This window comes from Sylvia atricapilla, chromosome 4, assembly GCF_009819655.1.
Source record: "Sylvia atricapilla isolate bSylAtr1 chromosome 4, bSylAtr1.pri, whole genome shotgun sequence".
Lineage (NCBI taxonomy): Eukaryota > Metazoa > Chordata > Aves > Passeriformes > Sylviidae > Sylvia > Sylvia atricapilla.
This window is the reverse complement of record NC_089143.1, coordinates 29575610-29603049: the sequence shown is the minus strand read 5'-3', so window position 1 is coordinate 29603049 and position 27440 is coordinate 29575610. Positions and strand designations below refer to the sequence as shown.

General features: G+C 39.1%; 1 protein-coding gene across 1 annotated transcript in view; it reads right to left on the bottom strand.

Moving 5' to 3' along the window:
* The window catches only part of DOK7 (docking protein 7), a 59251-nt gene that overhangs the window by 9175 nt on the left and 22636 nt on the right, over positions 1–27440 (bottom strand). Inside the window, exons 7-8 of the mRNA XM_066317431.1 lie at positions 26534–27408; positions 7779–7821 (exon numbers count right to left, since the gene is read on the bottom strand). Coding sequence (XP_066173528.1) covers positions 7779–7821; positions 26534–27408 — 918 coding nt within the window. The remainder of the gene's footprint in view (positions 1–7778; positions 7822–26533; positions 27409–27440) is intronic.

Here is a 27440-nt window from a genome sequence, read left to right as displayed (position 1 = left end):
AGGCTGGGTATGAGTAACCCTGCCACGGGTGACAGGGTGGCTCTGCCATGTGCTGCAGCCTGCTGGGGTTCGCATGTAAAATTAACACTCTTCTAAGCTGATGAATAGTCTCTGAGCAGGTGAGACACTGCTCTGCAAATTGTTTTTAAAATAGCCTCCAAAAATTACCATAGCTCTTATGCAACATGAAGGAATTCTGTACAATAAATATTCTGAAATGTCTAGGAAAACTGCATGGCCTGGGAATCTAACAAAAATTCCTTTCAATTTCTTTTTTTTCCCTCCTGTATAAAATATAAATACAAATTTAATTCTAAATCTAAGAGTTTCCAAGCTTGTAAAATTAATCTTACAGTTTTATAAAATAAATCTAAAAATGCTACTCATTATTTCACTTAATGAGGACAGTGGATTAGAAAAATAAGAAACTATTTCAAAAGGGCACAACTGAACTAAAGCCTATAGTTTGTTGTCTTCATTTAGATAAAAGCATATATAGCGTAATCCAAGGCTACAAAATTCAGTTTTAAAGTATGCCATACTGAGAATCTGATTTCGTATTTTAACAAATGAGATCAAATTGTAGAACCTTTACAGATTGTAAAACTCTGGTGAGGACTTAACTACAAAACTGTTATTTGGAATTTTGTTTTTAACAAAATTGCTGATTAAAATAAATGCAAAAATAGGACATCCCCGGGCTAGCTGATTTACTTATATTTTCACTGTAACTCATCTTCCTTTTTCTCACATCAGTGCATCCTCTCTCTGCATTAAAAACATCAGAATATGTTTTATGAAGCCAAAAGCCTCACCTTACTTTGAAGAAAGATTACATTAGATTTATGCTAATTCCAGCTTCATCACAAAACTAGTGTGAGGTTGTGTCAAGACTTAATGCAATTCAGCAGAAATTATTCCAGAGGCATTGTGGATTTTTAAGCAACATTTTTAGGATTTGTGAAGAACACCCAAGATGGGAAAGGAGATTTGAAACAATAAGATATACCAATCCATTTATGGTCAAGTTTAAATTTTCCCATTCAGAGCTTATTTCAAAGAACCATGTTAATGTTTCAGGATTTGACCTGTTGTATTTTCCTCATTTTCAAATCTGGCAACTAACAAATATTTACATAGTCAAATCTCTCAGGGAATTTTTTTGAAGCTTTGAACTTCATTGTATAAACACATGTCAACAGAGATCAACCTAGATATTTTCTTCCTTCTTTTCAGCTACTGTATAAACTGGTTTGTTTCTTATTCATGAATTCTAGGAGAACACTTGCAGGAATGGAAAAAGCAAGTTAGCAAGATAAATTTCAGAGCAAATAAAGTCACTAGCAGGAGACAGACACTCCCTTCCATTATTCTTTTCATTTTACAAGGGATTGTTAAGATTTATTTTTTTTTCAGTTTCCCCTGCCATCCAGTTCTGTGTGGCTGACTTGCTCAAGTCTTTGTCAGAACTGAATATCTCATTAAGAGAGCTACTTCTGTTCCACCTTCCTCAATGTGTAAGAGGAAGAAGGTATTCAAAATGTGACAAAATTAAAATAATCTGCAGGATATTTTGAATTCTGACATTTGATTACACTCAAAATTTTAATGTAGCTCAGTGAAGATAACTATTTGAAATATTTTTCTAACTTTATAGTTATTGCTTTATGACCGTTCTTCAAAAAAGGACAGTTTACAGCACACGTGCTACAAGAAAGAGCCATGAAAAAAAAAAAGAAAAAAAAAACAACCCAAAACAGAAGGAAGATGGAGTAGAAACCAACCGGAGCCCAGACAGTTTACATTTTTAAATCTTCTGACCTATCACTGCATGACCAGTGAGGAGACACACACAGCCCTGCACTGCATTAACCAAGTGATCACTTCTCACTGCCCAGCCTCCACTCTGCCTTCGAGGTGCAGGTCACAAAGTCTGGGCTGCTAAATTTCCTGAAGAGGAGTCAGGACAGAAGAAAACATCACATTCTGTGATACAACCCTGCTTCTTGCTGAATTAAAACTAGCTTTATTATGAAGAACTTTGACCCACTCACCCAAGCAACATCCCATCCCCTCCTTTGAAAACAGATACTTGCTTAAAAGAGCATCCAAAGGCCAAAGTGACTGACTGACAGGAGAAACGCTGTAAGTACACCAGGAGGCTGCTTCATGTAAATGTAACAGGAGACTTCCTGCTGCTGTATATTTGCCCTGCAAAACTTCCCTGTTTGTTCTCTTCGATTTTCAAAGTCATTTCATATATTTTCTACTATACAAATGGCATTATCTGTAAGACATAATGGCTGAAGGGGATAGTTAAAAATGCTTATTGCTCTACAGATTTCTCTATATTCAGAAAGCCTCCTGTCTCTCTAACGGACAACTTTAAAAGTTGTAGAATCTCTCAAAATTAAAAATGCATTCAAGCACTCTGTTCAAACATTGCTCCATAAAGATTGCTCCTATTTAGTTTGTGCAAAAAATAACAGAGGATCTAACTACCTCTAGGTATTATTCATCTTCCCATGATGTGGGCCATTCCAGCCCAGCCTCCTATTCTTAAAAATGCAAAAATGCTAAGCTAGAATTATTACCATTTTCCTATGCCAGGAAATTCAGTATCTGGGTTTTTTTTTTTGAAAAATACACCTTCAAAGATGCTTTACATACATTTAATTCAAAAATCTTGATACATGTGAAGCTCAGGATCTATGCTGGCCAGGGATTAAGGTCTCTCACAAAACCAAACATTTTTTAAAAATTTTGAAATAATCACTATATGTGCAAATGAGGTCCTCACCTTTGTGTTCTAGAAGATTGGGATATGTAATTTCCCCAGATTTCAGTGTCAGAGAAGGCATGGAGAAGCAAATCATGAATAAATAAAGTACAGGACTAGAGGGTTACTATGGCACAGACTCACCACCTTCTGTCACCCCCAATACAGAGAACAGGAACCTGCTGGATCTGCTCAGCCCAGAGGATGAAGTAGCACCACTGGGATCATTCACTGGGATGTTTTCCCCAGTTTTCTTTCCCCCCTAGGAAAAGGCCCCTCTTACTTCAGATGGTCACCAAGGCCAACATTTAACTTGTAAATGCAATATGTATTTTAATCAGCTTACTTTTTCTGAGCTCTGTATTTCTTCCCCTACAGAATTATTCGGAGTGGACTTGTAGAATAAAGCAGGACCAAGAAAGAGCATGCCATATTATGGCAGGGTTTCATTCATCAGCTTCTCATTAGAATGATGTTTTTCTATTACAGTGTTGAGCCCTATAAGGTATAAGATGACATATCTATAGTGGACACTGTTCAACACACAGTTCTTTACTGGCTCAATAAAAATATCTGAGTGCACTTGGTCTCCCTACAATGGAAGAGCTGACATCATAAATCCTGAAAAAAAGTGAGAGCTGTAAATTGTTTTCAACCTAAGCAATAATAACCACTACAGTATGGCCCAGATTCTTCTTTCTCATTGCTCTGAATTAATTCCTTAAAAGCTGACTCCTAAGCTCAGAATAAAAGTATCATGCTGCAAAGTTACACAATAAAAATATTTTAAAATGCAAAAAAAGCACCTAGTTTTCCATCAGAAAAGCTAAGCTGTCAGACAGCTGACTTCATTTTCAGCACCTGTTTTATACTTAATTTTATTCTTTCTTTTTGTCTGCCTGTCTTGAGTCCCTATCTACCGAAGAAAAATTTAATAAAGATACAGTGTTCATAATCAGCATTCAGGTGATATTCTAGCTGAATTCCAATCCACAGCATTGTTTTATGTTTATTCCTTAATCCATCCCCTCAGACATTCCCCATCAAGCATTATGTAGGTTTGGTATTGCAAGCAAAGAGGTCGTCAGAGAGCAAGACTGTCTCTTGCAATGCTGATGAATTTGCTCCTACGGAAGAAGGGGGGAAATGAAAGGGAAAAAAAAGAGAGAGAGAAAGAATTTACAAGCCAAAAAGCAATATTGAAAGTGCACTGCTTCCCTGGGAGCATATTTGTTACTTGGCCATTGAGCTACTGGTTTTTGCAAAGCCAGAGCCTGTAGCACAGAGGCAAAGGGAGATCAGACCTCCCTCGGGAAGTTTGAGTGTTGAAATACTCATGGTTGGGCCTGGCTCATGGGAATGCCCAGACAACCAGCTGTGGGAGTTGGGAAAGGATGAAAGTTTCTGAAATATGGTTCACAGAGCTGGCATGAAACGCCTTCTCCAGGGACTGCAGTGTCCCTAAGCACTTCTGCAAGCTATTCCAGCTACCAGCCTCCCTTCTCTAAATAGGAGTCTTGGGATTCAGTCTGCTCAGCTCATTTGGAAGGGATTGGCAGCTCAGGACAGAAATAGTGGCATTTCCCTAAGGACAAAAATAGTGGCATTTCCTCTCCGCACAAAACAGCTTCATGGTTTAAACATCATTCATAAAAGAAGACTGCTGTGACAGAGTTCTACTCAACTGAGAAAATACAAATATTTTGAAGGAAATCATTCGCCCTTAAGAGTAAGAGCTTGGAGGTTCCTTATCTAAGGTGTCGCAATGGAATAGAAAGAAAAACAAAATTTAAATAAGAGGCCTAAATTACAATGAGAAGCAGCACAACTGCTAGGAAACATATTGAAAATGAAAGATTAGCAGAGGTCTTCAGATGATTCAAGGTGGATTAAGGATTCTCACTGCAGAACTAAACATTTGTCAGACATACACAGAAGAACCTCAGGGCAGAGACTCACTAGACAACTGCCTCATTCCTATTTTTCCTACAATACTTTGGTTTATAGTACCAGAAAGATAATGAGGATAATGACAAACTCTTCAGCTCACCATTCTGTGAAGGAATGTGCGGTCTATTGTTTCACCTCTCAACAGTGAACGTGAATCTTATTCATGATCCATTAACTCACAGTACGTAAGCAGTTCCAGAGAAAAAGACCTACATACATATCTCTGAAATTGCAACCACCAGATCAAGCTACAGGATTTCTTGAGCAGTCATGAGAGTCCCTGTACAGGTCTCATGAGAACTGCTCACAAAATGTACTAAACTGAGGTGACTGCAGAATCCAGCAGTCTCAGGAAATATGGATCATATTTTTGAACCTCTATCCTTCGTGGTATTTTGAGGTCCATTCTAATTATAAATGCAGTGTATATTAAGAGCACACATTCACACCTCATACAATTCCAAAGAATCTCTTACCTTTACTTGTAGTACAAAACTATGATAACAATGGGAACATTTTCCTCCTACAAACTCAAGTAATCTAATTCTGTCTCTCTTTCTAAGCAATATTTACAAAGTTATTTATAACAAAGGCAACCAAATTATTTAAACCAGAATTAAATTATTCACCCCAACTTGGTTTTTTTCCATCTACAACTTAATACAACTTAAAATTGTTGCCATATTTAGAATCCTTTTCTGTTTGCCATTAGAATGAAACACAATTCTCTAAAGTTGCTGAGTCTGTTGCTCAGCATATCTAACTAAAAGGAGAAAGAAAATACCCACATTTCCTACCAATAAATTGAAAAATACACAAACAATTGATCCATGACTATTTAATTCCATGTCCTGCTCCGGAACTGAGACATTCAAGAGCAAAAATATTTCACAGAATACATGGGCACCTGTAGCCCAGGAACGAATGGGTTTGCATTCTACAGTGTATTTGAATGAAAATATGATTAAAAAGAAATGTGTTTGTGAGTAAGTGAATTGCTACACTAGGGAATTTTGTATCTGAGTGTTGGGTCTTTGTACAATCATCCATGCTAGCAGAGGTGTCTTACCATGTATATGCACAATACAGGTTTTGAAAGCAGTTACCTCAGATTAGTGTGCCTTCATTTTATTCACAGCAATAGAAAATAATCTCTCATAACAGAGAACCATAGACAAGTTCTATTGCAGTTCCTTTAGTGAACAGTGTGAATGACTGCTCAGCACCCTGGGACCTTCAGTTAATACCTCAGATTAAATATTCAAGTGCTACAGAGTTACTATGAAAGCCTTGCAATGCCAAGTCAAATTATACTTTAAACTTCACACATATGAAAGACAAGACTTTAACATGAAGAAATAACAATAATAAAAAATAAAATTAAATATCTAAGAACAATAAAAATGCAATGAGACACAGAAAATTTCAGCTCCTTTTGTATTCTGAGAAAAAATAGCTTTAGTATTGAAGAATAAAATTGTACTGGTATAGTGGAGCATTTGAGAGGTGAAACCCCACAAAGAAAACTTCAGTCATGCTTTAGATGCTGCATTTGTCTTAAGGATTTATACTTATTCCTGCAAGAGTTCTTTTCATAAACTATATTTCCCAGTGTACCAGACAATAAAACATGCCTGCTCAACTTCTTCAGTCTTGTATCTTCTCTTTCTGTTGATATAAAAGTCTGTCCTCTATTTCTGCAGTTCTAATTTGCTTCATGATAGGTTTTACCAAAACAGCTAACTCCCTCACATGCATGAATAGTCTAAGATTTTTTCAGATGTTGTTTGCATCCAAAATTAACTTGACACTGAAATTAGTACAGAAATAACAATCTGTCCACCACATGCAGCAGAAGTTTCTCTGTATTTACACAATTTTAATCATAAGTGTTCTGGTATCCTTGGTTTGAGTGGAGGACTAGAAACTCGAGTACCAGAGGGAAAGATAAAATTAATGATCCAATTTGGGCTCCTACTTATGCCTCTATAAATCAAGAGTAATTCCACTGACTTGAGTGGAATAACTAGAAACAAGATCTGCTAAATGCTTCAGGATTTTGTCCTGCTAAGACAGACTAAGGAAGCGAGTTACTTTTAACCTTCTCTAGAGACACCTCCTGATCCTGAGTATCTTACTGGATTTGTTCACACAAGTATCCATCAGTTACACTGCTTTATGTATTTGCCAAGGTTTTTTAGACTAGTAAAGAAACCCAAGCACAAAGAGCTGCTCCATGTCTATTGGAGGAGGGCATCCTATGAAATTTAATGGATCTGATGAATTATCAGCTAAATTATTTAAGGAATGGAAATGCATTTAAGATACTAACCAACTTCTTTCACAAATCTCTCCAAGGTCTAAGAGGGAGAGAAATCAAACAAAACCAAATGCTCATGAAATGTTTTTTTTGAAACAAAATGATAATTCAAAGGTGCCAGACCACTCTGGCTGCATTAGACAGGGAACTTGGGGGACCAACACATTCCACTGATAGAGAGGTTTACAATCCAAGGATGGTCAGTGCCTTTGCCTAAATAATCTCTCCAGGCCAGATACTCAGTGTGCTCTCATTAGTGATTTTGTTAGTCAATCAGTAGTTTAACTGACATGAGAGAAGCATCTCCCAGTTGCTTCTGGTAAAGATTCATTCCTGTGATTTTGTGTTATTTAGAAAACTGGCTAGACACACTGAACGCATAAATCAAGTCTGCCTTTGGTGCTAATACAGCCAAAAAAGAAAAAATCCTTGGTGTTCTTTGAATATGTAAGTAGAAAAGGCACTAAACAGCTTTTTAAAGAATCTGACAACTTTGAACCTCCATAGATTAACTATATATATTCATATATATATTCCAACCAAGGTTATTACAGATTACAATGTATTTCATAACTGCCAGTCATGAATTGCAGCAGCAAAACTAACCATGAACAGGACACCTCTCAACATAGTATTTAGTTCTGCTTTCATAAATCTTCTGTTTCTCTTATCACAACTTGAGACTTAAACATCATTGTTAAATAAAGCAAATAACTAAATGGCTCCTACCTGACATAGCTGGTAAGACTCCAGACTGTAATACTGCTGTTCCCTAAAGAAAACAGAAAATTTTAGAATGAAAAATCTTTACAAGAATTAGAAACTTGACAAAATATAGGAAGTATATAAAAGTAGGAGGGGAAGAAATCAGAAACATGGCCAAGATTTCGTTTTTGAAAGAGAAAAAACAGCCCACAGCATTTCAGAAAATATTAGATTATACTTGACAAATATGCAAAAAACCCCAACAGAAGTTTGATGTGTGAAATTACATCAGATGCGGAACACAGTAAAAGTATCATTGAAATTATAGGAAAGACAACAAATAACTACAACAATCAGCTTTGATTAGACAATGAAATGAACCTGAGATTATTAAAAAAATAAAAGCAGTGTTTTGTTATCAAGCAATTTTTTCAGTCTTTAGGATTGTCTTCATTTCCCCTTTCAGTACATCATATTCTATTATTTCTGCAACTCTGAGGCCTCCTGCTGCAATCCTCTGTAAGGCAGAAACTTCACTAACAGTGGCAACTGCAAAGGCAACTCAGCAGCAAGAACATTAGAGAGACATAAAAGCTACGCCATTTATAATTCTACAAAACACAGCAAAACACGCTTTTGCCTGTAGGAGAAACTTTTAAAATTATGTATAAATGTAAATGTATAAAAAGAGCACGGTTTTCAATTGCAGAGCATAATGCAGATCTCTATGATTGCATCAAAGGAGAAAAGGGGTAAGTGACCTCACTCTAATCATATGCTTTTGTTACGCCTTCTACGATACTCAGACAAAACCTAACATGATTATCTGAGGCCTGCATGCCTCATAGTATTACTCATAAATATAAGTTAAATATGCTCCTAACATCTCAACTTTTATCTGTGGCCCAGGAGCTGAGTGCTGGGGTCTGGCTGTTGGCTCCAGCCACTCCAGCACAACACCCCCCGTAAGCAGATCTGCAGCACTCGTGTACCACACACCACCAGCTGCATGGCCAGGGCTATTTTAGCTCTGCCAGTGATCTGGCTGCAGTCAGATGACATTCATTTTTTCATGTTCTGCTTCCAAATATCTTGGGTAGAGTTCAATGATAGATGTTAGGAGAACCCACTGGTTTGATATGCTGGCTCATCATTCATCGATTAGCTCAGTTGCTCTAAAGAGCTAAATGGAACTTAAGCCTGGCATTTCTTTCTGTGTGTACAAATAACCACCATGGCACATAATCCTTTTCACAATCAAAACTGGATTTTCTTTCTGTGTATATTTGGAATATCTTTGCCTTCCTCTCACCTTTTTTTTTTTTTTCTTTTAAAGTTTCATTTTATTATATTCAACCCTTCACTCACTTTAAGTTCCATGAAATATGTGATCGAGTTCTCATTAAAAAAAAAAAAAAAAAAAAAAATCAGCAGTTAAAAACACTGCCCCATATGAAGAGGCCTACTCCTCTGTATACAACTTCAATGACTACATACCTAATCCTGCTCTGGAGCTTCTTATGGCAGTTTTAGTCTTTGGGTTCAAGATCAGCCCAAAAAGTCCAGATTATCTAATATAACCACCACAGCAAGGAGCAAAGATACTGTACTGCACAGTTTCAAGGCTATGGTAGAAGTTTTGCCAGATTCATAGTGACAAAGACACCAGAACAGCTTTGCAAGATCACCTCTATAGTGCAAAAAGGAGCCAGAAGCTTGCAAGTTAGTTGGATAGAAACAAAAAAAGGAAAATATTGCCTTAAAACTTGTTCTTCCCATTATTGGCTATGATGGGTAGCTGATCAATATTAACCAAGTATTTTCACAGAGCCAAAATATTTTTGTTTCCTATTTTGCCTCCTAAAAAGGAGTAACCTACACTTCCAAGAAAAAGGAGATGAGCTTCTGTAGGTTTGAATGCTGAGCAGGGCTCCATCATCGCTGGCAAGAGAAATGAAATGCCAGTCACCTGATAACTGTGTCAACATTTCAGACACACCTCATCAGCCACTGCTTATGTAATTCCCTTTGTGTATCTTTAGAAATAAAGCTTTTCTTTCAGCTCATCTAAGTTTGGCAGCTTTTTATAGCTCCATTATTCTGCGCCTACTGAGAGTTAGAGTTCTCAGCACAGGAAAGATGAACCTCTTGGAGCAGGTCCAGAGGATGGACAGAAAATATGGGAGGGCTGGAGCACTTCTCCTTTGAGAGTTGGGGTTGTCCAGCCTGGAAAAAGGAAGACTCCAGGTAGACCTTGGAGCAGCCCTTCAGTACCTACAGGGCATTATAATAAACATGGAGACAGACTTTTTAGCAGACTGTGTTGTGATAGGACAAAGGGTTATGGTTTTAAAATAAAAGAGGATAGACTTAGACTGGATATAAAGAATAAAATTTTTACTGGGGGGGGAGGGGGGGTGGGGGGTGGTGAAACAATGACAGAGGTCACCCAGAGAAGTTGTAGATGCCCCATCCCTAAAAACATTCAAGATTAGGCTGTATGGGGCTCTAAGGAACTTGACCTAATGGAAAATGTCCCTGCTCACTGCAGAGGGGTTAAACTAGGTGATCTTTACAGGTCTCTTCCAGCACAAAATATTCCATGCTTTTTAGGTCTCTTTTGCTAAGCACATGTATGAAGTTTAGTCCCAGTTTGAGTCCTCAGATGGAAGAAGAAAGGCTCAACACAAATGAGAGGCTCCTAGATTCTTCTTGTTATGAAACAGAACTTTGTACTTCACAGTAATAGAAGCAAATATTTGCACTGTGAGATTTTTATTCTGCACATACCAAAAATGCACTCATAAACAGAGGCTTAATTGCAACATTGGTCAAATGTTTCATTTTCAAAGAGGAGAGTATCTAGATTGCTTTTTCTCCTTTCCCTTCCTTTATTTAAAAGCTATTAGGTCATAACAAGACTACGCAAAGCATCCAGTTTTTTAAGAGAAAACCATGAAAATCATGACTCAAAATCCCTGAGTCCCTGAAAAGCAGGAACTGTGAAGCAGACTTCAACAACAATGAACAAACACTCTCCTGCTTGCTGTGTGTAGCTGGTGGCACATCATCACAACCCTCTGACTGCTTCACACAGTTTGTGTGTAGAGGGAGGCAGCAGACTACAGTCACAAAATACCGTTTATTGCAATGAACTTGAATTATCAGAAACTGCACAAAGGAGCAAAGGGCTCAATGAGAGATCCTAAATGAGGATTTTAAAATCAGTGTCACAAAGAAACGTTTAAAGTGCTTTTAGAAAATGGAAGAGAAAAAGTTCTGCAAAGCTCAGATATTCCAGCAAAAAAAGGAACCAGTCAATAATGAAACTGACAGTTAAAGTACTTTTCTTGTAGGGATTAAAGACTAAGACTTATTCTATTATTTTAAATCACAGTGAAGTTTAAAGCTTGAATGCTTAGGCTACCACAAGAAAAACAAAGTTCCCAGGAAAGGTCAATAAATAAAGGCACATAGAGCAACCTTTAAAGGTCATCTTCCTTGATTGGCTCTTTCACCCAGCAGTTGATCAGGTTCAGAACAAAAGATACAAGATGTTTAAACTCTATGATCCTTCCTAACAAGTCCAAATGAAACAAACTCCTGCCCATAGCATGTTTCAGGTGCAGGGCTCCAATTTCAGCCATGAACTCCTGATTACTCAGCTTCATCTGTCACAAGCCAACTGCTGCCCTACAGAAAGATTGCTGAAGTCAGTTCAGAGACATCTCTACTTGCTCAGCCAAGCCCAAACATCAGCTATTTTATGAGGCATGAAGCTGGCAATTCCAGTGGTACTGGCAAGCCGTGGGCTGTGCCACATTAAAATATACCCCTTAAAATATATCCCTGTGGGTTAATCAAGTTCTGCTCATCTACAAGTTACAGGTCTTGTTTAAAAAACAAGAGGTGAGGAACAACCAAAAGTATTGTTTAATTCTAGTTCAGGTTTGTGTCATTATCTTCTCTCTCTCTCACGTTTTTACAGAAGCCTCTGCAGTTGTGATTCTTACATGCTTCTGCTGAGAGGCATCTCCTGCTCCTTGCTCTGGGTTCCCAGCTGCCTGCAGCCAGGAGCCACTTGTCACACAACCATTAACAGAGAACGTGATCATTCCCTCCAAAAATGACGCAACTTGCCTATAGCATACTCTGAAGCTGCCCACTCATGGGAGAGAAAGAAAAGCTGGGCTGAATTCCCTACCACAAAAGCCAATAGCAGAATCCATCTGCCAGGCAGCAGAAATTCAGATGGTGGAGTCTCAGTTGCAACACTGAAGGGTCAAATTTCAAGCACTGCTACTGATAATATATGAGCCCATGGGGAAACTGACAGAGCAACAAGGCACATGATTTGCTCTTGCCTTTTGCTTTTCAAAACCAGACCTAGAACTACTACACACTGGGCAGTCACACTAGGAGTGTGCTGAACAACTGGACTGTAATGCAATTACATGGTCACATACCAGTTTTTCCATGGGACATCTGCCCCATTCACTGCATGAGAGAGACACATGTGTGGGTACAATCAAGATGGCATGAGCAACAGTAAATCTGTCAATTCCTTAACAGTGAGGAGCTTAACTTTTCAACCTAAACAACATCCTTTTAACATCACACACATATCTCATTATGCACAGAAGTATTCAGACAGAATTCTAGAGGAAGCAGCTATGCAATATCATCCAAGGCATATAATATACCTGGTGTAAACACACCAGTGATGTTTGTGTCTGTCTCCAGGCATTGCTACAAGCCAAGCTTCGATACTTGCTGGTAAAAATATAAGTCAGGAGAATGTACAGCTGGCCCTAAGCAGAAACATTCAGTCCAAGTCGACAGCAAAGTCTAAAGGCACACAACACCAAACCCTCCTAAACTGTCCTATCACCAATATCAGCTAGACAGCTTGTGATTACAGAGATACGCCCAAAACTACAAGTTATAACACATAAATAAAATAAAGACACTCTGCCACCTCTGTCAAACTGAGGGTTTAGGTTTGTCTTACCATTTCTTACTAATTTCCTAAGGTTTGAGTTTCATGTGGCTCCTCAAAGATTGGTATGATGGCTCCAGATCAAACAAAATCATTTAATACTTCTGTGAACGTGAGGGTCTCTCCTATTTAACCACAGGTGAAACTCAGAAGCACCGGTTTCTATACAGGTAGGAGCATTTCCTTATTTCATAGAGATTTTGTAGGCATAAACATAGTGACAATCTTCAGAGAGAGAGACTGCAGTAGCAAACCCTCTAGGGAGAGCTGTGTAAGAAACTCAAATGGAAAGACGGACACTAACGATTATGAATATTGCTGAAGAGATGAGTTCATCTAAGATTCTGAAGAGACCTTACATCTCTTGGAGTGGCTACACTAGACACAGCAAACTGCCTCTGAAACCAATTTCAATCCAATGTATTTGATAAACACAGCCAGAATGGTGGAGGAGTTAGAAGACAGGAACTAGAAACTATTATTCATGAAAATTAAAAACACCATATGCAAATATCACAGGATATATTCCTCATACTTAACAGTGGGGTCAAAGCATCTCTTGATTTCAGAGCACAGAACCCTAAACAAATACACCTGTGAATTGATGCTACGTACATAATACAATGTATAACATCAGCCTTCACTGCCTCATCTTTCACCAGGTATCTCATCATAATCATTCTACCATTCAGGGCTTGAAAGGCTCCTTACACAATTGCCATTAAAATAAACCACACTCAGCTCAGAAATGATAAATGCTTTCTCTCCAACTGTGAGATCTAAGAATGAAGGCAAATACCCCAACACAATCTGAAGTTCAGTATGTCACATATTCTTAGGACCAAAACAAAGATAACCAATTCTTCCAGGTAATTAGAATCAACTACATTGTTCCCCCTAACTCCTCAGCAGAGCTGTCTTGATTTACAGTAGCAGATGATGTTCTGCAGTTTTATGAAAAGGAACAATTTTTAATTTAAGCATTAAGACACACAGCACAATTTGGAATTCAAAACAGTGTTGTCAGCTTTTTAGAGATGTTTTCTCCGAAATATTACAACCCTTTTCCCCTTCCCAGAGCCTTGTTCAGCTTGGCTCCTGTTAAGCCATGTCTCCTAAGGCACAGGCAGAAACTCCTGCTGCAATGCTCATGCACAAGAGTCCAAACACACACTTTTCCAGACTGTTTAATGTCCAGCAGTGCACCCACAGCACTGCTTCAGCCAGTCCCACTGCCACAGTTGAACACGAGTGTTTTTCCTCAGCTTGCAGCTGAATCACAGTAAGCACTGTAACTTTAGCCATGCAAAGAGAGAGGCTGCATTTTTCTTCTAAAAGTTGCTTTTAGGAAGTTGTTCTAAAAGGCCTTTAGGAAGAGATGTTTAGGAACAATAAAAATAAACTTTAATAGGTTATACATTTGTATTCTTATAGAAAGACAGTAAAATGGTAGACATCTGGGCCTGCAGCTGTATTTTACCATGATATAACATTTTAAAATTAATTCAGTTATAACTGGAAGGAAAAAAAACCTTCCCTATTTATGTTTAAAAAAATACTTTGTTTTTAGAGGGGCTGGCACTTACATACTGGCAAAGGAACATACACAAAGTCAGAGGCTTCAATTCCATGTATTCTGGTTTATGTTTCATATATCCCAAATTCCAACAGGGGGTAGCATTACACTTCTGCAAGAACATTTGTTATTTTGAATACACTCAGTTTCCCCACATTTGATAGTCTGAGCTTCCTTGTACAACAGATCTGTTAATTTCCACTCATTTGCACCTAAGGAAACCACATAAGGCAGAGAGTCCAGCAAAACTCCCCCAACACTGAAAGTGAGGCTCAGATGGGCCCAAACAGGTATGAAAAACAGCAGATTTGACTACTGTGCAAATTATCAGTGTGTGGTTCTCAGCTCATTCTTCTTGCTCAGCACATATCACAAGCAGGAGAGGCAAAGTGCTCACAGATGGGATGCAACACCTCACATGATCCACTCCCTTCGCATTTTAAAGTTCACAAGGCTGACTGTGCCCCCGTTGAGCATCTCAGTACTGCAGAAACACCTGTGAAAACCTGGCCAATGGGAAGTATTGTATATTTTCTCAGAACAGCACAGCCCAGTGCAAACCATAGACTTCTGAGCATTAACCCATTTCAAAGTCAGTACAAAAATTCTACGGAGCAGGAAGCTTGGAGAGGCTGAAAATAAACACAAACGACCATCATTAAGATATGGACCTATGGGCACACGTGCTCACACAAGCATTCAGGTGGCCTTGCTCTTGTGGTTAGCAAAGCAGCAATTTTTGTGAACTTTGCCAACAAAAGTGCATGACACATCCCCTTTACCCAAGTTTTCTGCTTGCAACAAGATTTAAAATCCAAGTCAGCTATTCATGAAGAAAAGCTGACCCGTTTTGCAAATAGAGTTCAGCTACAACTCCACAGCTGCAGTGACAGACAGTAAATAGAGAAAAACTCAAATGAAAACATTTCAAAAGCTGGCAAAGCGGAATCTCAGATCTTAGAGACAAATTAAACCTGCCCCTGTGGGTTCTTAGAGATGGAAAAAAGTTTATGTTAAGCTTTAATTACCATTTTGAAACATTCACCTGGGGAAATCCCTAAGAAAAGTATTTTTCTTCCTCTACTTCCCCAAAGACTGTTGTTCCACAGTGGGAGCTTAGCTTCTGCTGGCACTAAAAATACACTTGGTGCCTGCCTTGTAGCTGATGGAGCTATGCCAATTTACATTAGACTAGTTACTTGATTCCTTCCTTCCAGCCCATTCCACATAAAGACACAGAGAAAAGAATCCTTGTTATAACCTGTGCATCCTGTTCCACAGAGAGAGAACTAGAGTGGGCTTAATTATGGGCCTATGAAGAATAAAAATGAAAGCCTTGCAAGATTATCTTCAAATTCGTTTTCCTCCTTTTTCAACCTCTCATTTAGAGCTATAGTTAGTCAACTTCTTCCAGAAAAAAATTATTAACAAGATAATCAGTGATCATCAGTAGAAAGAAATGGATGGAAGTAGAAGGACAAATAATGGAGGAAAAGCTCAAAATAGTAAAATTAAGACAAGTGTTTTTCTTTATCCCCAGCCCATCACTGAAATTATGGTTTGTCAAAAGTAATGAAACTATAATTAAGCTGCACAGCTTCAAAGGACACAGATACTTAACTATGCATGGGGGCTTCTTCTATATCAGAGAGCAATGCAATAAATTATTAGGTATAATTATATCTGTAGTTTTTTCCAAAGCATCCTAGTGTAGTTATCTCCATAGCACGTGTGTTCTGCTTGACTTTGTGTCTCCAGGAATGAGATGAATCGGCAAACTTCATCTGGAAATGTTTTCCTTGTGCTACAGGGGATTCAAGTATACAGTTACTAGCCCTGATATAGCCCACTTAGCACTTCTCTGTCCTTCTAATTAACCAGACCTGGAAAAGGTTTATATTTCCTTAATATTTTCCAGGCTCAGATTTCTAGTACATCCAAAATTGCTTCCAATCAGCATTGAATTAGCAGAGGATTCCACAGAATCCAGACCGTTGCAGAGGATGTGGCTAGGGAAGAGGGAACACAGCCAGAGTTCATGTCCCACTGATTCCCAGCTGTTGAAACAGTCATTTTAGTTGACTGACAGCTGGCTGCTGCACTTTATCCTGTGAATAGCCCAATATCCTCATGTGACAAGACTTGGGAGCACAAAGTCAACTTTAAAGCCCCTTTTCCATCTACGCTTTGGAGTCGTGTGGGATTGAACTTCTGCAGAGAAAAGTCCCAAGGTCTGCTTTCTTGCATCTACCCTGTTTTTAGAAAAAGAAACGTGGAAAGACATAAAAGATAACTCCAAGGAAGACATACAAACAGAGCTTGCATGCAGTAAAGGCATTTTACTGCAGCCTAGGAGCCCTATAAATGAGTAGTATTCACTCACCCCATCCTGGCTTTCATTTATCATATTAATCACACTTATTTTAATCTTAACATCCTCATCCCACCTGAGAAAGTTCAGTTTAACTTTCGCACACACAAAGTTTGTGCTGTTATAGTGATGCATGAAATTTCCCTGGAGCTGAACTAGAGGAGACAGAAAGACAACAGTAACTCCACATAACAGTTTTCCCTATGCTTCTGTTCTGCACTCACAGGTTGAATTAAAGGCTGAAGTAAGATAGTTTTTCAAGGCATAAAATGTTGTTACACTTGCAGGGATGGACAGAGTTCAAGGAAGCACTTCCCTCTGCAGTGTCATTTAGGAATGGAACAGAAAAGTTTGTGTGCCACTGGTAAAAAGTTTTTTTCGCACTTTAAACAAGATTTACTCCATTGGCCAAGTGAGGTAACTGAGTTTCACTGTGTCACCTTAGTTCTTACCCAGAATTCCTACATTTCAAAGCTAAGTTTAGCCAGAACCAAGGGAACTCAACTGGGTCAAGTGGCTACCAGAAACACTGCTCCAGAAGTTTCCTGCAGTCATCTGCTCTCACACCTCTTACCAAGGAAGAGCTCAGTTTTACTTAATACCTGTTTGGAACAAAATGGCTTTTGATTTATTAGAGAAATCGGGGAGGAAAAGTCATTGCATCCAAAAAAATTGGCAAAATTAGATTTTTTTGCAATATGCTTCTCCATAAGGTTTTTAGAAAAGAATATATTATGAAAATGTAATTCAGGTATAGATTTTTTTTTCTCTCTCTGTTGCTAAAACTTGGCTTGAAGTTCAGGCAATATCCTCAAGCATGTTCTTGATACCTTGCTCCTTTCTAAACACTAAAAAATCGCTCAGCCCTCAGGCTAATCCCATTCCTAGAAGGATCTGATCTTCGACTGCCATGTCCTCAGTCTCAGATTTTCTGAATCAACTGAGTGTAAGGGCTCCCACATTCATAACTTTTTTCCCAGTAATTGCAGTTCTTGAAAGACACCATTCTTCACACTCAATTTCACACACAAAAAATATCTCATGAACAAACTTGTTCAATGCCACTGCTTTGTGGTCTTTCATTAAATAGAAAATGGCCTTCAGCTATCTGTTGAAGTTATGAAAATTAGTCATAGACTTGCCACCATTTTAAAACAAAAATTGTGAAGCAGCTGCTTCATCCTGACAGGTTGATTTTTTCCTTTAGCAACTCTCATTAATGACTTCCTTTTCTGTCCACAGTTCTCTTAAAAGGCAAACATGCTTTCTGTCTCTCTCGCTGCCATGTGGACAACATTGTGTTTAATAAAATCTGTAGTGTTTGGACAGAATTTTCAAGATCCAAAATCGTGTAGAAACACCACCCCTTTAGACAACAACCTTGGGAAGAAAATACAGATAACACAGATAGAGTGAGGTATGCTGGTCACAAGAAAATCCTAACACAAAATCCCTGCATCCGTCCAAATCTCAAGCTTCTTACCTCTCTTTATAACGTGAGACAGTGCCCAAAACACCACTCTGTCATCACAAACTCCTGCCAGGAGTCTGTCTGCTGTAGACAACAGCTTTAGAGCACTGTGGGCACATTTGTCAAATGCATTCAATACTAAGCCAGGCAGAGCAAGAACACCAGATTTCAATATGAATTCTTTCTGTATTCCCTGAGGTCCAGAGCAGTCAATTCCACTCTCCTGTTATGGGACAGGGTTTGAAATCTGCCTGTTTTAAATATCAAAGGTCCATCATATTTACTTTAACTTGCATGCAGCCCCAATCTCTAACGGAGTGAACATTTTAGCTACGCTGATTTTCAGTGGCCTTGCTCCTAGAGTGTCAGAGGAAAGGAGCTGAAGCCTGCACAAGACTTCTGCTGAACTCAGAGGGACATTTTGGTCAGAACTGTACAATTGACATACTGTACAATTGACAGTATGAAATATCTTCCTTGTGGGGTTTAAAGAATTCCCTCTACTTTCTCCTGTAGACAAATTCCCTAGCATTTCAGCAGAAGCATTCAGAACTCTGCATAATAAAGCAACACATAAAAGCTCAAGGAACTTTAAAAACAGTCCATCCTGAAAACTGGTAGGCATTTTTGTATCAGGATGGCTTATGCACATTTACTACCTTCTCTGCTTATTGGAAGCATTCATTCAGTTCTGAACATATAAATGTATTTCAGTGATTCATTCCTCAAATTGGTTTCAGTATAATGAAACTATGGAGCAGGTTCAATGGAGCAGGTAATAAACCATTCTTCTATTCAGTAGATTCATTGCCACATATTTTCATGCTAACAAATGCCAAAATTGCATTACCCATAGGAAGATGTTGTTACCACGTTATTTCATTTCATTTCAAAGAGAAAAATTATTTTCTCTTTGTGACTAAAGGAATGCAACTTGGAATGGGGTCGAATAAGACAAACAGTAAGGATTTGCGTACACCACAACACAACCAAAACCATCAGATATCATTGAATTACACGTAGTTACAATTCATTTTAATTCTGCTAACGTATTATCAGCCAGACTGAAAGTATTTCCATGGATATCTTGAAGTAATAAGTATACTGGGAATCTTGAACTACTAAAACTAATTCCACTCCTAAGTCTTGTCCTGAGTTGTGGACAAGCTTAAGCACAATTTGTTTAATGTTTTTGGAACACATTTCACCCTTTTAATTTGCATACTTACGGTTTTAAGTGGCTCTGTCAAAAAAGGTTGGTTGGAAAGGTCACACCCCTACTGAGCATCTATTTTGAGTCCTCTCATCTACCCACAGTGAGCTGCTGTCAGCCCTCCAGACATCCCATCTAAGTGATTGCTATCCTACTGACACTCACCAATTCCTTCTGAGCCACGCAATTACTCTGATATCACTGACTGTTAATCAAAACAAAATATTTCCTGCATAGTCTTTTTAATGCACAATCTTAAAAATAGAATGTTGGCAGACATTACAAACATATTTTCAGAAATGCAAGTCAAAGAATTGAGGTTTTTTGAAAGTAACTTTGTTTATGATCTTTCAGAAGGAGACAAACCATATGGGAATCAAACTTGGGAATCTTAATCCAGGGCTGCTACTGAAGTTATTCACTTCCCCTGAGTTCAGCTCCATGTAATCTATGCTTTCTTTACATCTTTTGGTGTTTCCTTCCTCTGCAGGTGAATTTTAATTTCTCCCTTCTAGAAAATGAACATAGAAAGTGTCTGCTAACACTTCATAGGATTCCATTTTATTTTTCCAGAAATAAATTTCCAGATTTCTGTTTAAGAGGGGGAAATATAGAAAAAGGGGGAACAAAGCCTTCCATTTTCTCATTTTGGCCACAATCCAGTCTCTTTTACAGCTGGATCAAAAACAGAAACCCCAGAAACCCTACTTTCCAAAGAAAATAATTTTTTCCAGCTTTTATTGTCAGATGATTCCTCCTTCAAAGCATTTCTTTCTGTCTCTTCAAAAAAGCTACTGCTCCCAACAGAGAAAAAAAGTAGCCATCAGTATTAGTAATAATAAAAGCTATTACCCAGCTTGATTGTATTTAGAGGAGGAAGCCAATTTCCCCATTCATCGTGATGAGGATAAAAGGTCAATACTGTGGTTCAATATCTCCAAGGCTCTCTGACAGAAAAGCAATCCAGCAACACTTGTGTTTGATACAGAAGAATGAATTCTGCTGAGTTACACTGTCTGCATTCCCTCATGTAAGGAAAGATGCTCTCTTCTCTTGACATGGTAATCATTTCACTTACCAGTGCTTCTGTGGCAGGCACTTCTTTTCCCATTACAGACCACAGGCTCTCTATTCTCCTTAGTGCCAGATGCCAAGAAGTGCCACTCTTATTATTCCAAATTTAGATTAAAACCCTTATTCTTTGCACAAAACTTCTGAGGATACTTTCACAGCAGATGGAAAGTACCTTGAGTAGTTTTTTAGGTAAAAGATAAGATAACCTCCTACAGAGCTGAAGGCAAGTCAGATCTGCCCTGCCCTGGCAAGGTTGGCATGTCTCATGTGTTACTGTGACATCTCTGTATTTTACCCCTTGACCTCCTCATGCACAACTTTGGAAGAGCTGAGTCACTTACATGAGCTCTTACCAGCAACAGCAATTGAAAAGGCAGCTGGGTCTCTTCTTGATCACTTGGGAGTGAAGCCTGCTGCCAAGAAGCATTACAATACTGTACACGTTAACTGGCAAACTGGGAAGAAAATAAATTCTTCCTTTCCTGCAAGCTGACATTAAGCAATAGCTCTACACAGTGCATAAGCAGGCCTGGATGGGAGATGAGATCAAGAGGATGGAGATCATCTCTGCAACATATTTGGGGTCCTGGCCAAAACTATAAAGAGGACAACAGAATCAATGGAGCTCTAAGCCTGAGACTACATCCACCTGCTTTATGCCCCTTTTCTCTGTCAGCTTCAAGTGGAGTACACACCTTTGCTCATCTTTGATCTGCACAGCACTGGGTGCCTTTGTCAGCACAACCAGCTCCAGAAATGACTGTATTTCATTGTCAAGAGCAGCAGTGATCATGGGTTTCTTCTATTTCAGAAAGATGCTGTGAGAAAATCGGTGGGTTTTAACATGCTTTTGAATCTCTGAGAAGTCTGAAGAGCAACACTACTTTATTGTAAACATTTCAGAGCCCTCAGAGCCTTTCACAATAGCGGTAATATAAGTAAAAAGCCAGATGGCCAAATCATTGTCCAGTGCAGACACCTCATTTAGTGGTGACACGTGCTGGGAGATGCACGTCACTGCTGGTTCATGTATCACAGTCAGGAGTCATAGAAAAGCAACTGCAATTAAATCTTGAAAGAAAAGAGCACAAAAGAAAGTTTTCTAATTCATGCAAAAAGTCAGCAAGACCCAGATACAGAAACCCCACAAACACATCATTCAGGTCAGTAATGACTACTGTCTTCCAGGTTCCTCTGAGGTGCAAACTCTTCCTCCTGTTATAGTTCTGACAATGTGTTGCCCAACTGCCCAGAGCTCTGAGATTAGAGCAGAAATACAAGCAGCAACAATGCTGTAGAAGATGACAAATGCATCCTTCTCAGCTTAGAATTTAGACAGCTTGTAGCTTTTTTAAAGGTGGGAGGAAGCATAAAATGTTACAGCACCACACATCAATACTGTAAAAAAAAATCTTTGAAAAGAGATGTAAAAGATGTGCAATTACAAATAATCATGTTCCTACACTCTCAGAGAAAGCATGGAAATAAACACAGCTCAAGATAAACACATAAGGTTTTCAGTCTCCTGGGGAAAGAGGTAATGACTCCCAACAGAAAAAAAATAGCTAAATTAAGGTTGTAGTTAAAGAGTACATTGTGATTTCTTTAGTATCTGTTTTAGTACTACATTAGAAAAGTACTCGATTAAAAGCCAAAAAAATCAAAACATTCTCAGTCACACAGATATGGCCATGTAGTCATGCAGCTGCCATTTCTCGGATTTCACTACACAAGTTAACACCTTAATAGGCCTTCTCTTGCACCACTTTCCAAAGCAGCATCTACAATGAAAGGAGAAACACCAGCTAACTCTAGGGTTAAGGGCTTTGTACAGCATCTGGAAGACTAAGGCTATAATCCCAACCCAGTGACAGGCTGCTCTGTCCTGGTGAAATTAGTCCAGGCAAGACAGCAACAGACCTCAGTGAGTTCAAGCCCCTTCTCTGACTGAAGAGCTGTGCTTCTCCCTAGGCTTAGTCTCTCTCCCTGGACTACGATGCACAAGGGACACGCAGATATTCACAGTTTCTCCAGAACACAGAGCCTCTACACTCACCCAAGGCTGCAGGTGATTAAGGAGCTCTGAAAGGGGGGCCTGGCACTGCACCATCAAACACAGTAGTAAAGAGCCTGCTCAAGGATGACATTAAGGCATGACATAATCAACATGCCTTCCTGTGGAGCTGTAAAGCAAAATAAAGCAGTTTCTACAGGACAGACTAAAAGAGTTAAATATCCTATCACCTAGCCAAACCAACTCCTCACTTAAACTCAGATCCACGTGCCCTCATGGCAGGGGCCAGTTCTCCTCTGTATTGTGTAGGGAAGGGTTCTCAGCCCCCCAGAGCTATGGATCCTGCTGCCTGACAAAACCCCTTCTATCCATCAAGACCACAAGATTTCTGTATTTCCACTTACTACAGATACGCTGGGAGATTAAAAGTTTGAGGCACAGAGTCACCGTGGTTATCAGGAATTACACAAGTACCTCACAGATAATTTGGGTAGATCAGCTCCCAATTTGGGACCATATTGTCCCCAACGAGGCCTTGGTATTTTAAAATCATCAACTTAAGTAGGTGGCTGAATACCAAAAGAGACTGATGACAACAGCCACACACAAACTGACAACTTCTTTTCCCCTCAATCATAGCAAGTTAACTACCAAAGCAGTAGTGACTATATTTCTACATAAATAAGAACTCCCACTGACATAAATATGAGTTTAGCATGAGCTAGACATACATAAATGTAATTCCTCCTAATAGGCACATTTGGAGCTGTCAACAATGATTTGAGTATAAGACTAAGTAGCATGAAGAGACAGCCATAAACACTTCATATTAATTCAACTTGCAAGAAGAAGAAGGTCAGGGGACAAAAAGCAAAGCAAAACAAAACCCAGAACTTGTCAGATGGAAAAGGACAAAAACAGTTGGAAAATAATTTTATTTTTCAGACTTCTACGAAAATTTACAAACAACGGTGGTGTAAAAAAAAAAGGAACACCCTATAAAAAAAGTTGACATTTCTCAAACTATAGCATCAAAGGAAGTTACAGAGCAACAGGCATACAATGAAATTCTATTCATCAAATTAGTATTAGTTAAGTAGTTAAAAATGTAATAAGTAAAGTCTAATAATAAATCTCTACAGCTTACTCAGAAATTGTAACAATCAATTCTGAGCTTAAATTATACTTACAATAGACAATGAATTCACCTCTGCAATCATCTACAGCACTGAAATCAACTAGGTCAAATTACATAGCAAAAGCACACCTTGGGGAGTCTGTAAAGGACATCTTGAGCACAGCACAATTACGTGCAAGCCACCCTGCATGCTTGCTTCTTAGTCCCCAATGTCTAACATGAAATACAATATACAAATAACAGAAGCAATATTTAGTAATTCTTTTCATCCTGGCTCTGTTTTTCATGCTGAGTGACAGAAAGGTTTCCTTGCCCCGTTTTCTGTTTGAGCCTTGGCACTTTCACAGGGTCTGTTCTCCCTGTTTTCATCATCATCCTTGTCATTAGAGGAGCAGGTGGTTCTTAGGAAGTCAATCCCAGTCAGGACCCTCACCATGCCCTCCACATATGCACATCTTTATCTTGCAACCTCTCTCCAACTCTTCACATGCTGAACCCCAACATGCACACGCAACATGCCCAAACCTAACTGCCATTTGCCAAAGTTTACTTACAGGGTACAAAACAAACAAATGCTTATAGCCTTAATTACTGCTGCAAATTTTACTCAGGTCACTTTAAATAGTAAGTATTTAAAATCCATTAACACAATTCAATTAACACCTTAACTCAAATTTGTGAAGGAACTCCAAACACCAGCACATTAAAGTTTTTCGAACACGAATTTGAATAAACATGAAAACCTGGTGTTTTCATCAATCCATAAATCATCTCTTCCTGGCCTTAACTTAAATATATTCTGTTGAAAGTACAAGGAGTAATAATTATTTTTCAGTTACAACCTATGGATTTGTGCTTTCACTGCACTCATCAGGAGAAATGCCAAAGACAGTGTCCATTAAATACTGCTAAAATAACTCATTCTTGACAGTTCAAGAGAGTGCATCAAAGGGTTATTTCTTCTTTCAAAATTAAAAACAAACCCATGAATCATTCCATTTAATGAGACTTCTTTTGTGACTGCTTATAAATGGATTCTTAAAAAAAATGGCAGATGCGCATATCTCATGCTAAAGCAAAAGTTAGTAAGAAGATTGCACCAGTGTTTATCACTGAATTTAAGTACAGACAATATCTGAATTCTTGCCAACTTATCTTATTAGGGCAGCTAGAAACACCATTAAACCCAACAGCACTTGTGGGTATTTATGTCATTGGGGTCAACAGGCAGTTGCAGTGACATAATTTAGCTTTTTGTTATTTTGAAGATATCCAATGGAATACTCACTTTCAGCTACTAATCTTCCACAGATATCCAGGGTAAGATCTGATATGTTCACATCTAAACCAACAATTCAGATCACCCAGAAACATTTAGACCATGTGAGCTAATTGTACCTGAACTGCTTCTTTTCTCTCTGCCTATAACAAAGCCACCTTAGAGCTTTCTAATTCCAAAGCAGAGCCCTTCCAGAAATCAGTCTTGATCATTTTTCCCAAATTCTCCCTAACTACAGGGAGCCAACAGCAGAAACATGGCTGTGCACCCCACTGCCTGCAGAATTCCATGCTTCCAGAATTGGGCTAGAAGGCCTGTGGTGCAGGTGGCTGGCAAGGATGGCCTCAGAAGAGCACTGATCCTAATTACCACAACCTTAGAAAACTTGTCCCACGAGTGCCTCCCTACCTGCCAAGTGCTGCAGGCACAGGACACAGTAACATCCGAAGTGCTGTGCAAGTGGCCCAGGCAGACAGAGCTTTCTAGTTCATGTGAAGGCACTCGATGGAAATGCATGAAACACCTCACGAGAAAAATAATCCCTCAAATTTATAACTTTTTAAATTTTTCTTCCATCACCTACTAGGCACTCAAGCCCTTTTCATAGCAGTGGTTTATGTAATCTCACTTTTAATTAAATGCACACACTTCGATGGCAGTGTTCAATTCCTCATGCAGGAGTCTCTCTTGCTGAATCCTTGCTTCACACATTCCCTAAATTAAGCACTCCATCTAACCTTCCCAGCCTTTCAACAGCTCACTAATACAAGCAGCTTTACCTTCTAGTTTAGCAAACACACTCACAAAAAAAAAAAAATCTTCTCCAACATGGATAAAATCAGATACATTTTCATGCAATACTGTATAAAGCTTACTGCTATAAAAAGCCAAGAATGTAGCAGGTCCAAAAAAAATTTATAAGAATATCAAAGTCTAAGTAACAAATACTGGCAAACACAGAAAGGAAAGTGAACCCCCACAGTTTAGGCATTAAGTCTTTATGTGACTGGTGATTAAAAATAAATTTTCCTGCAAATACACTGTCCTGTTTGTAGACTGCTAGTGAGCTTTTTACCCTAAAGTACCCGTCATTGGCCAGTCACATTACTAGATTGCCAAGCTGACTTGACTATCTTCTATTTCCGCAGTGAGAAACAGGTCTAACCTGGCTTCTTGGGCAAGGCACATCCAAACTACAGTTTGGACAAAGAAAAGGATAACATCAATAAAATAAAAGTATGCACTCAGATCTCCTTAAGAGCAGCACATACTATTTGACCTCCCTTCTTTCTTTGTAAATAGCAGCAGCAAGACAGGTCAGTGTCTTTCATGCTTGCTTGCCAGTATATGATAAATCCAGTGCCTGTAAAACTTTTCTCTTTCCCTTGCATGTACCCAAAGCCAAAATTGGCCAATTTAAAAGTAATGATTGTGGTCTATATTGTTCAGTGTTTCCTTGACTAGGTACAGATTTTTTGAGGCACCCAGGCCTCTCCATTTTAGCATAAACAACAGAAAAAGCTATCACCTGTTCAGAGTATAAAGGAAACAATATTACTTATGACCTACAACTTACATAACTTTAAATTAAACATGCTATATTAACTAAAGTTCATTATCATCTGCTCAGTGTTAGGTATTTACCTTTAGTCCACCACAGATTGGACAAGATGAAAAAAGAGCTCTTGTCATCCCAAGGTGGGGGCTACATGTGTCACAGGGGTCAGCTGAAGCCCCACCAGGTGGTGACAGCTCACTACTTTTGGAGTCTGACACCTGTCCTTGTGGTTTTATGTCTGACCACCTTGAAACAAAATCCACATATGTCTCATCACTTGAGTCCTTGCTGCTTTCCATGAGTAAGGATGAAGGTCTCCCTCTGTGCTGGCTGTGCTCAGGTCCCTTCCGTGCTTCCAAGTGTGGTAGTAGCAGTTTTGGGTCACTGACACCTTGAGCAGGCAGGGGCTGGTCCTTGGGTAGCGTGGAATCTGCACTCTTCAGTTGCACTTCTTTAGAAGCTGCCTGTAACACACTCCTGGGTGTATCATAAATGTGTCTGAGAGAGCTGGGAACCTGATACTCTGATCCCACAGCTCTCTGGGACTCACTGTGAGAACAAGTACATAGACTCTGATCTGAAGGAAAGTTCAATGGCAAGCTTAGCAATGATCCAAACTCGTCACCATGGCAAATGTCTAAGCTCCCAGCATAGGAAGAGAAGCTCCCAGAGTAGGAAGAGTGACTACCAGTAGCTATTCCACTGTCAGAAGAGCTCTGGCGACCTATTTCCTGCAGCTGTCTGGATCGCAGGGGCTTCGGAGGGGGTTTAGTGGTGCCACGTGCCCCTTCTGGAAGGGTCTTTTCTTCTCCTAGGTGAATGCCCTTTGCAGCTGCCAGTCCATGGCTCTCCTGAGAGGTGCTGGCTGAAGACTGCTCAGGCCACACTGTCAACCTGCTCCCAACACTGACATCCGAGTGGCTGGTATCCGAAGACGAGCTTGAAATACTCCTGTCATCTCCTAGAAAAGAAGGAAACACATCAACCTGTGTT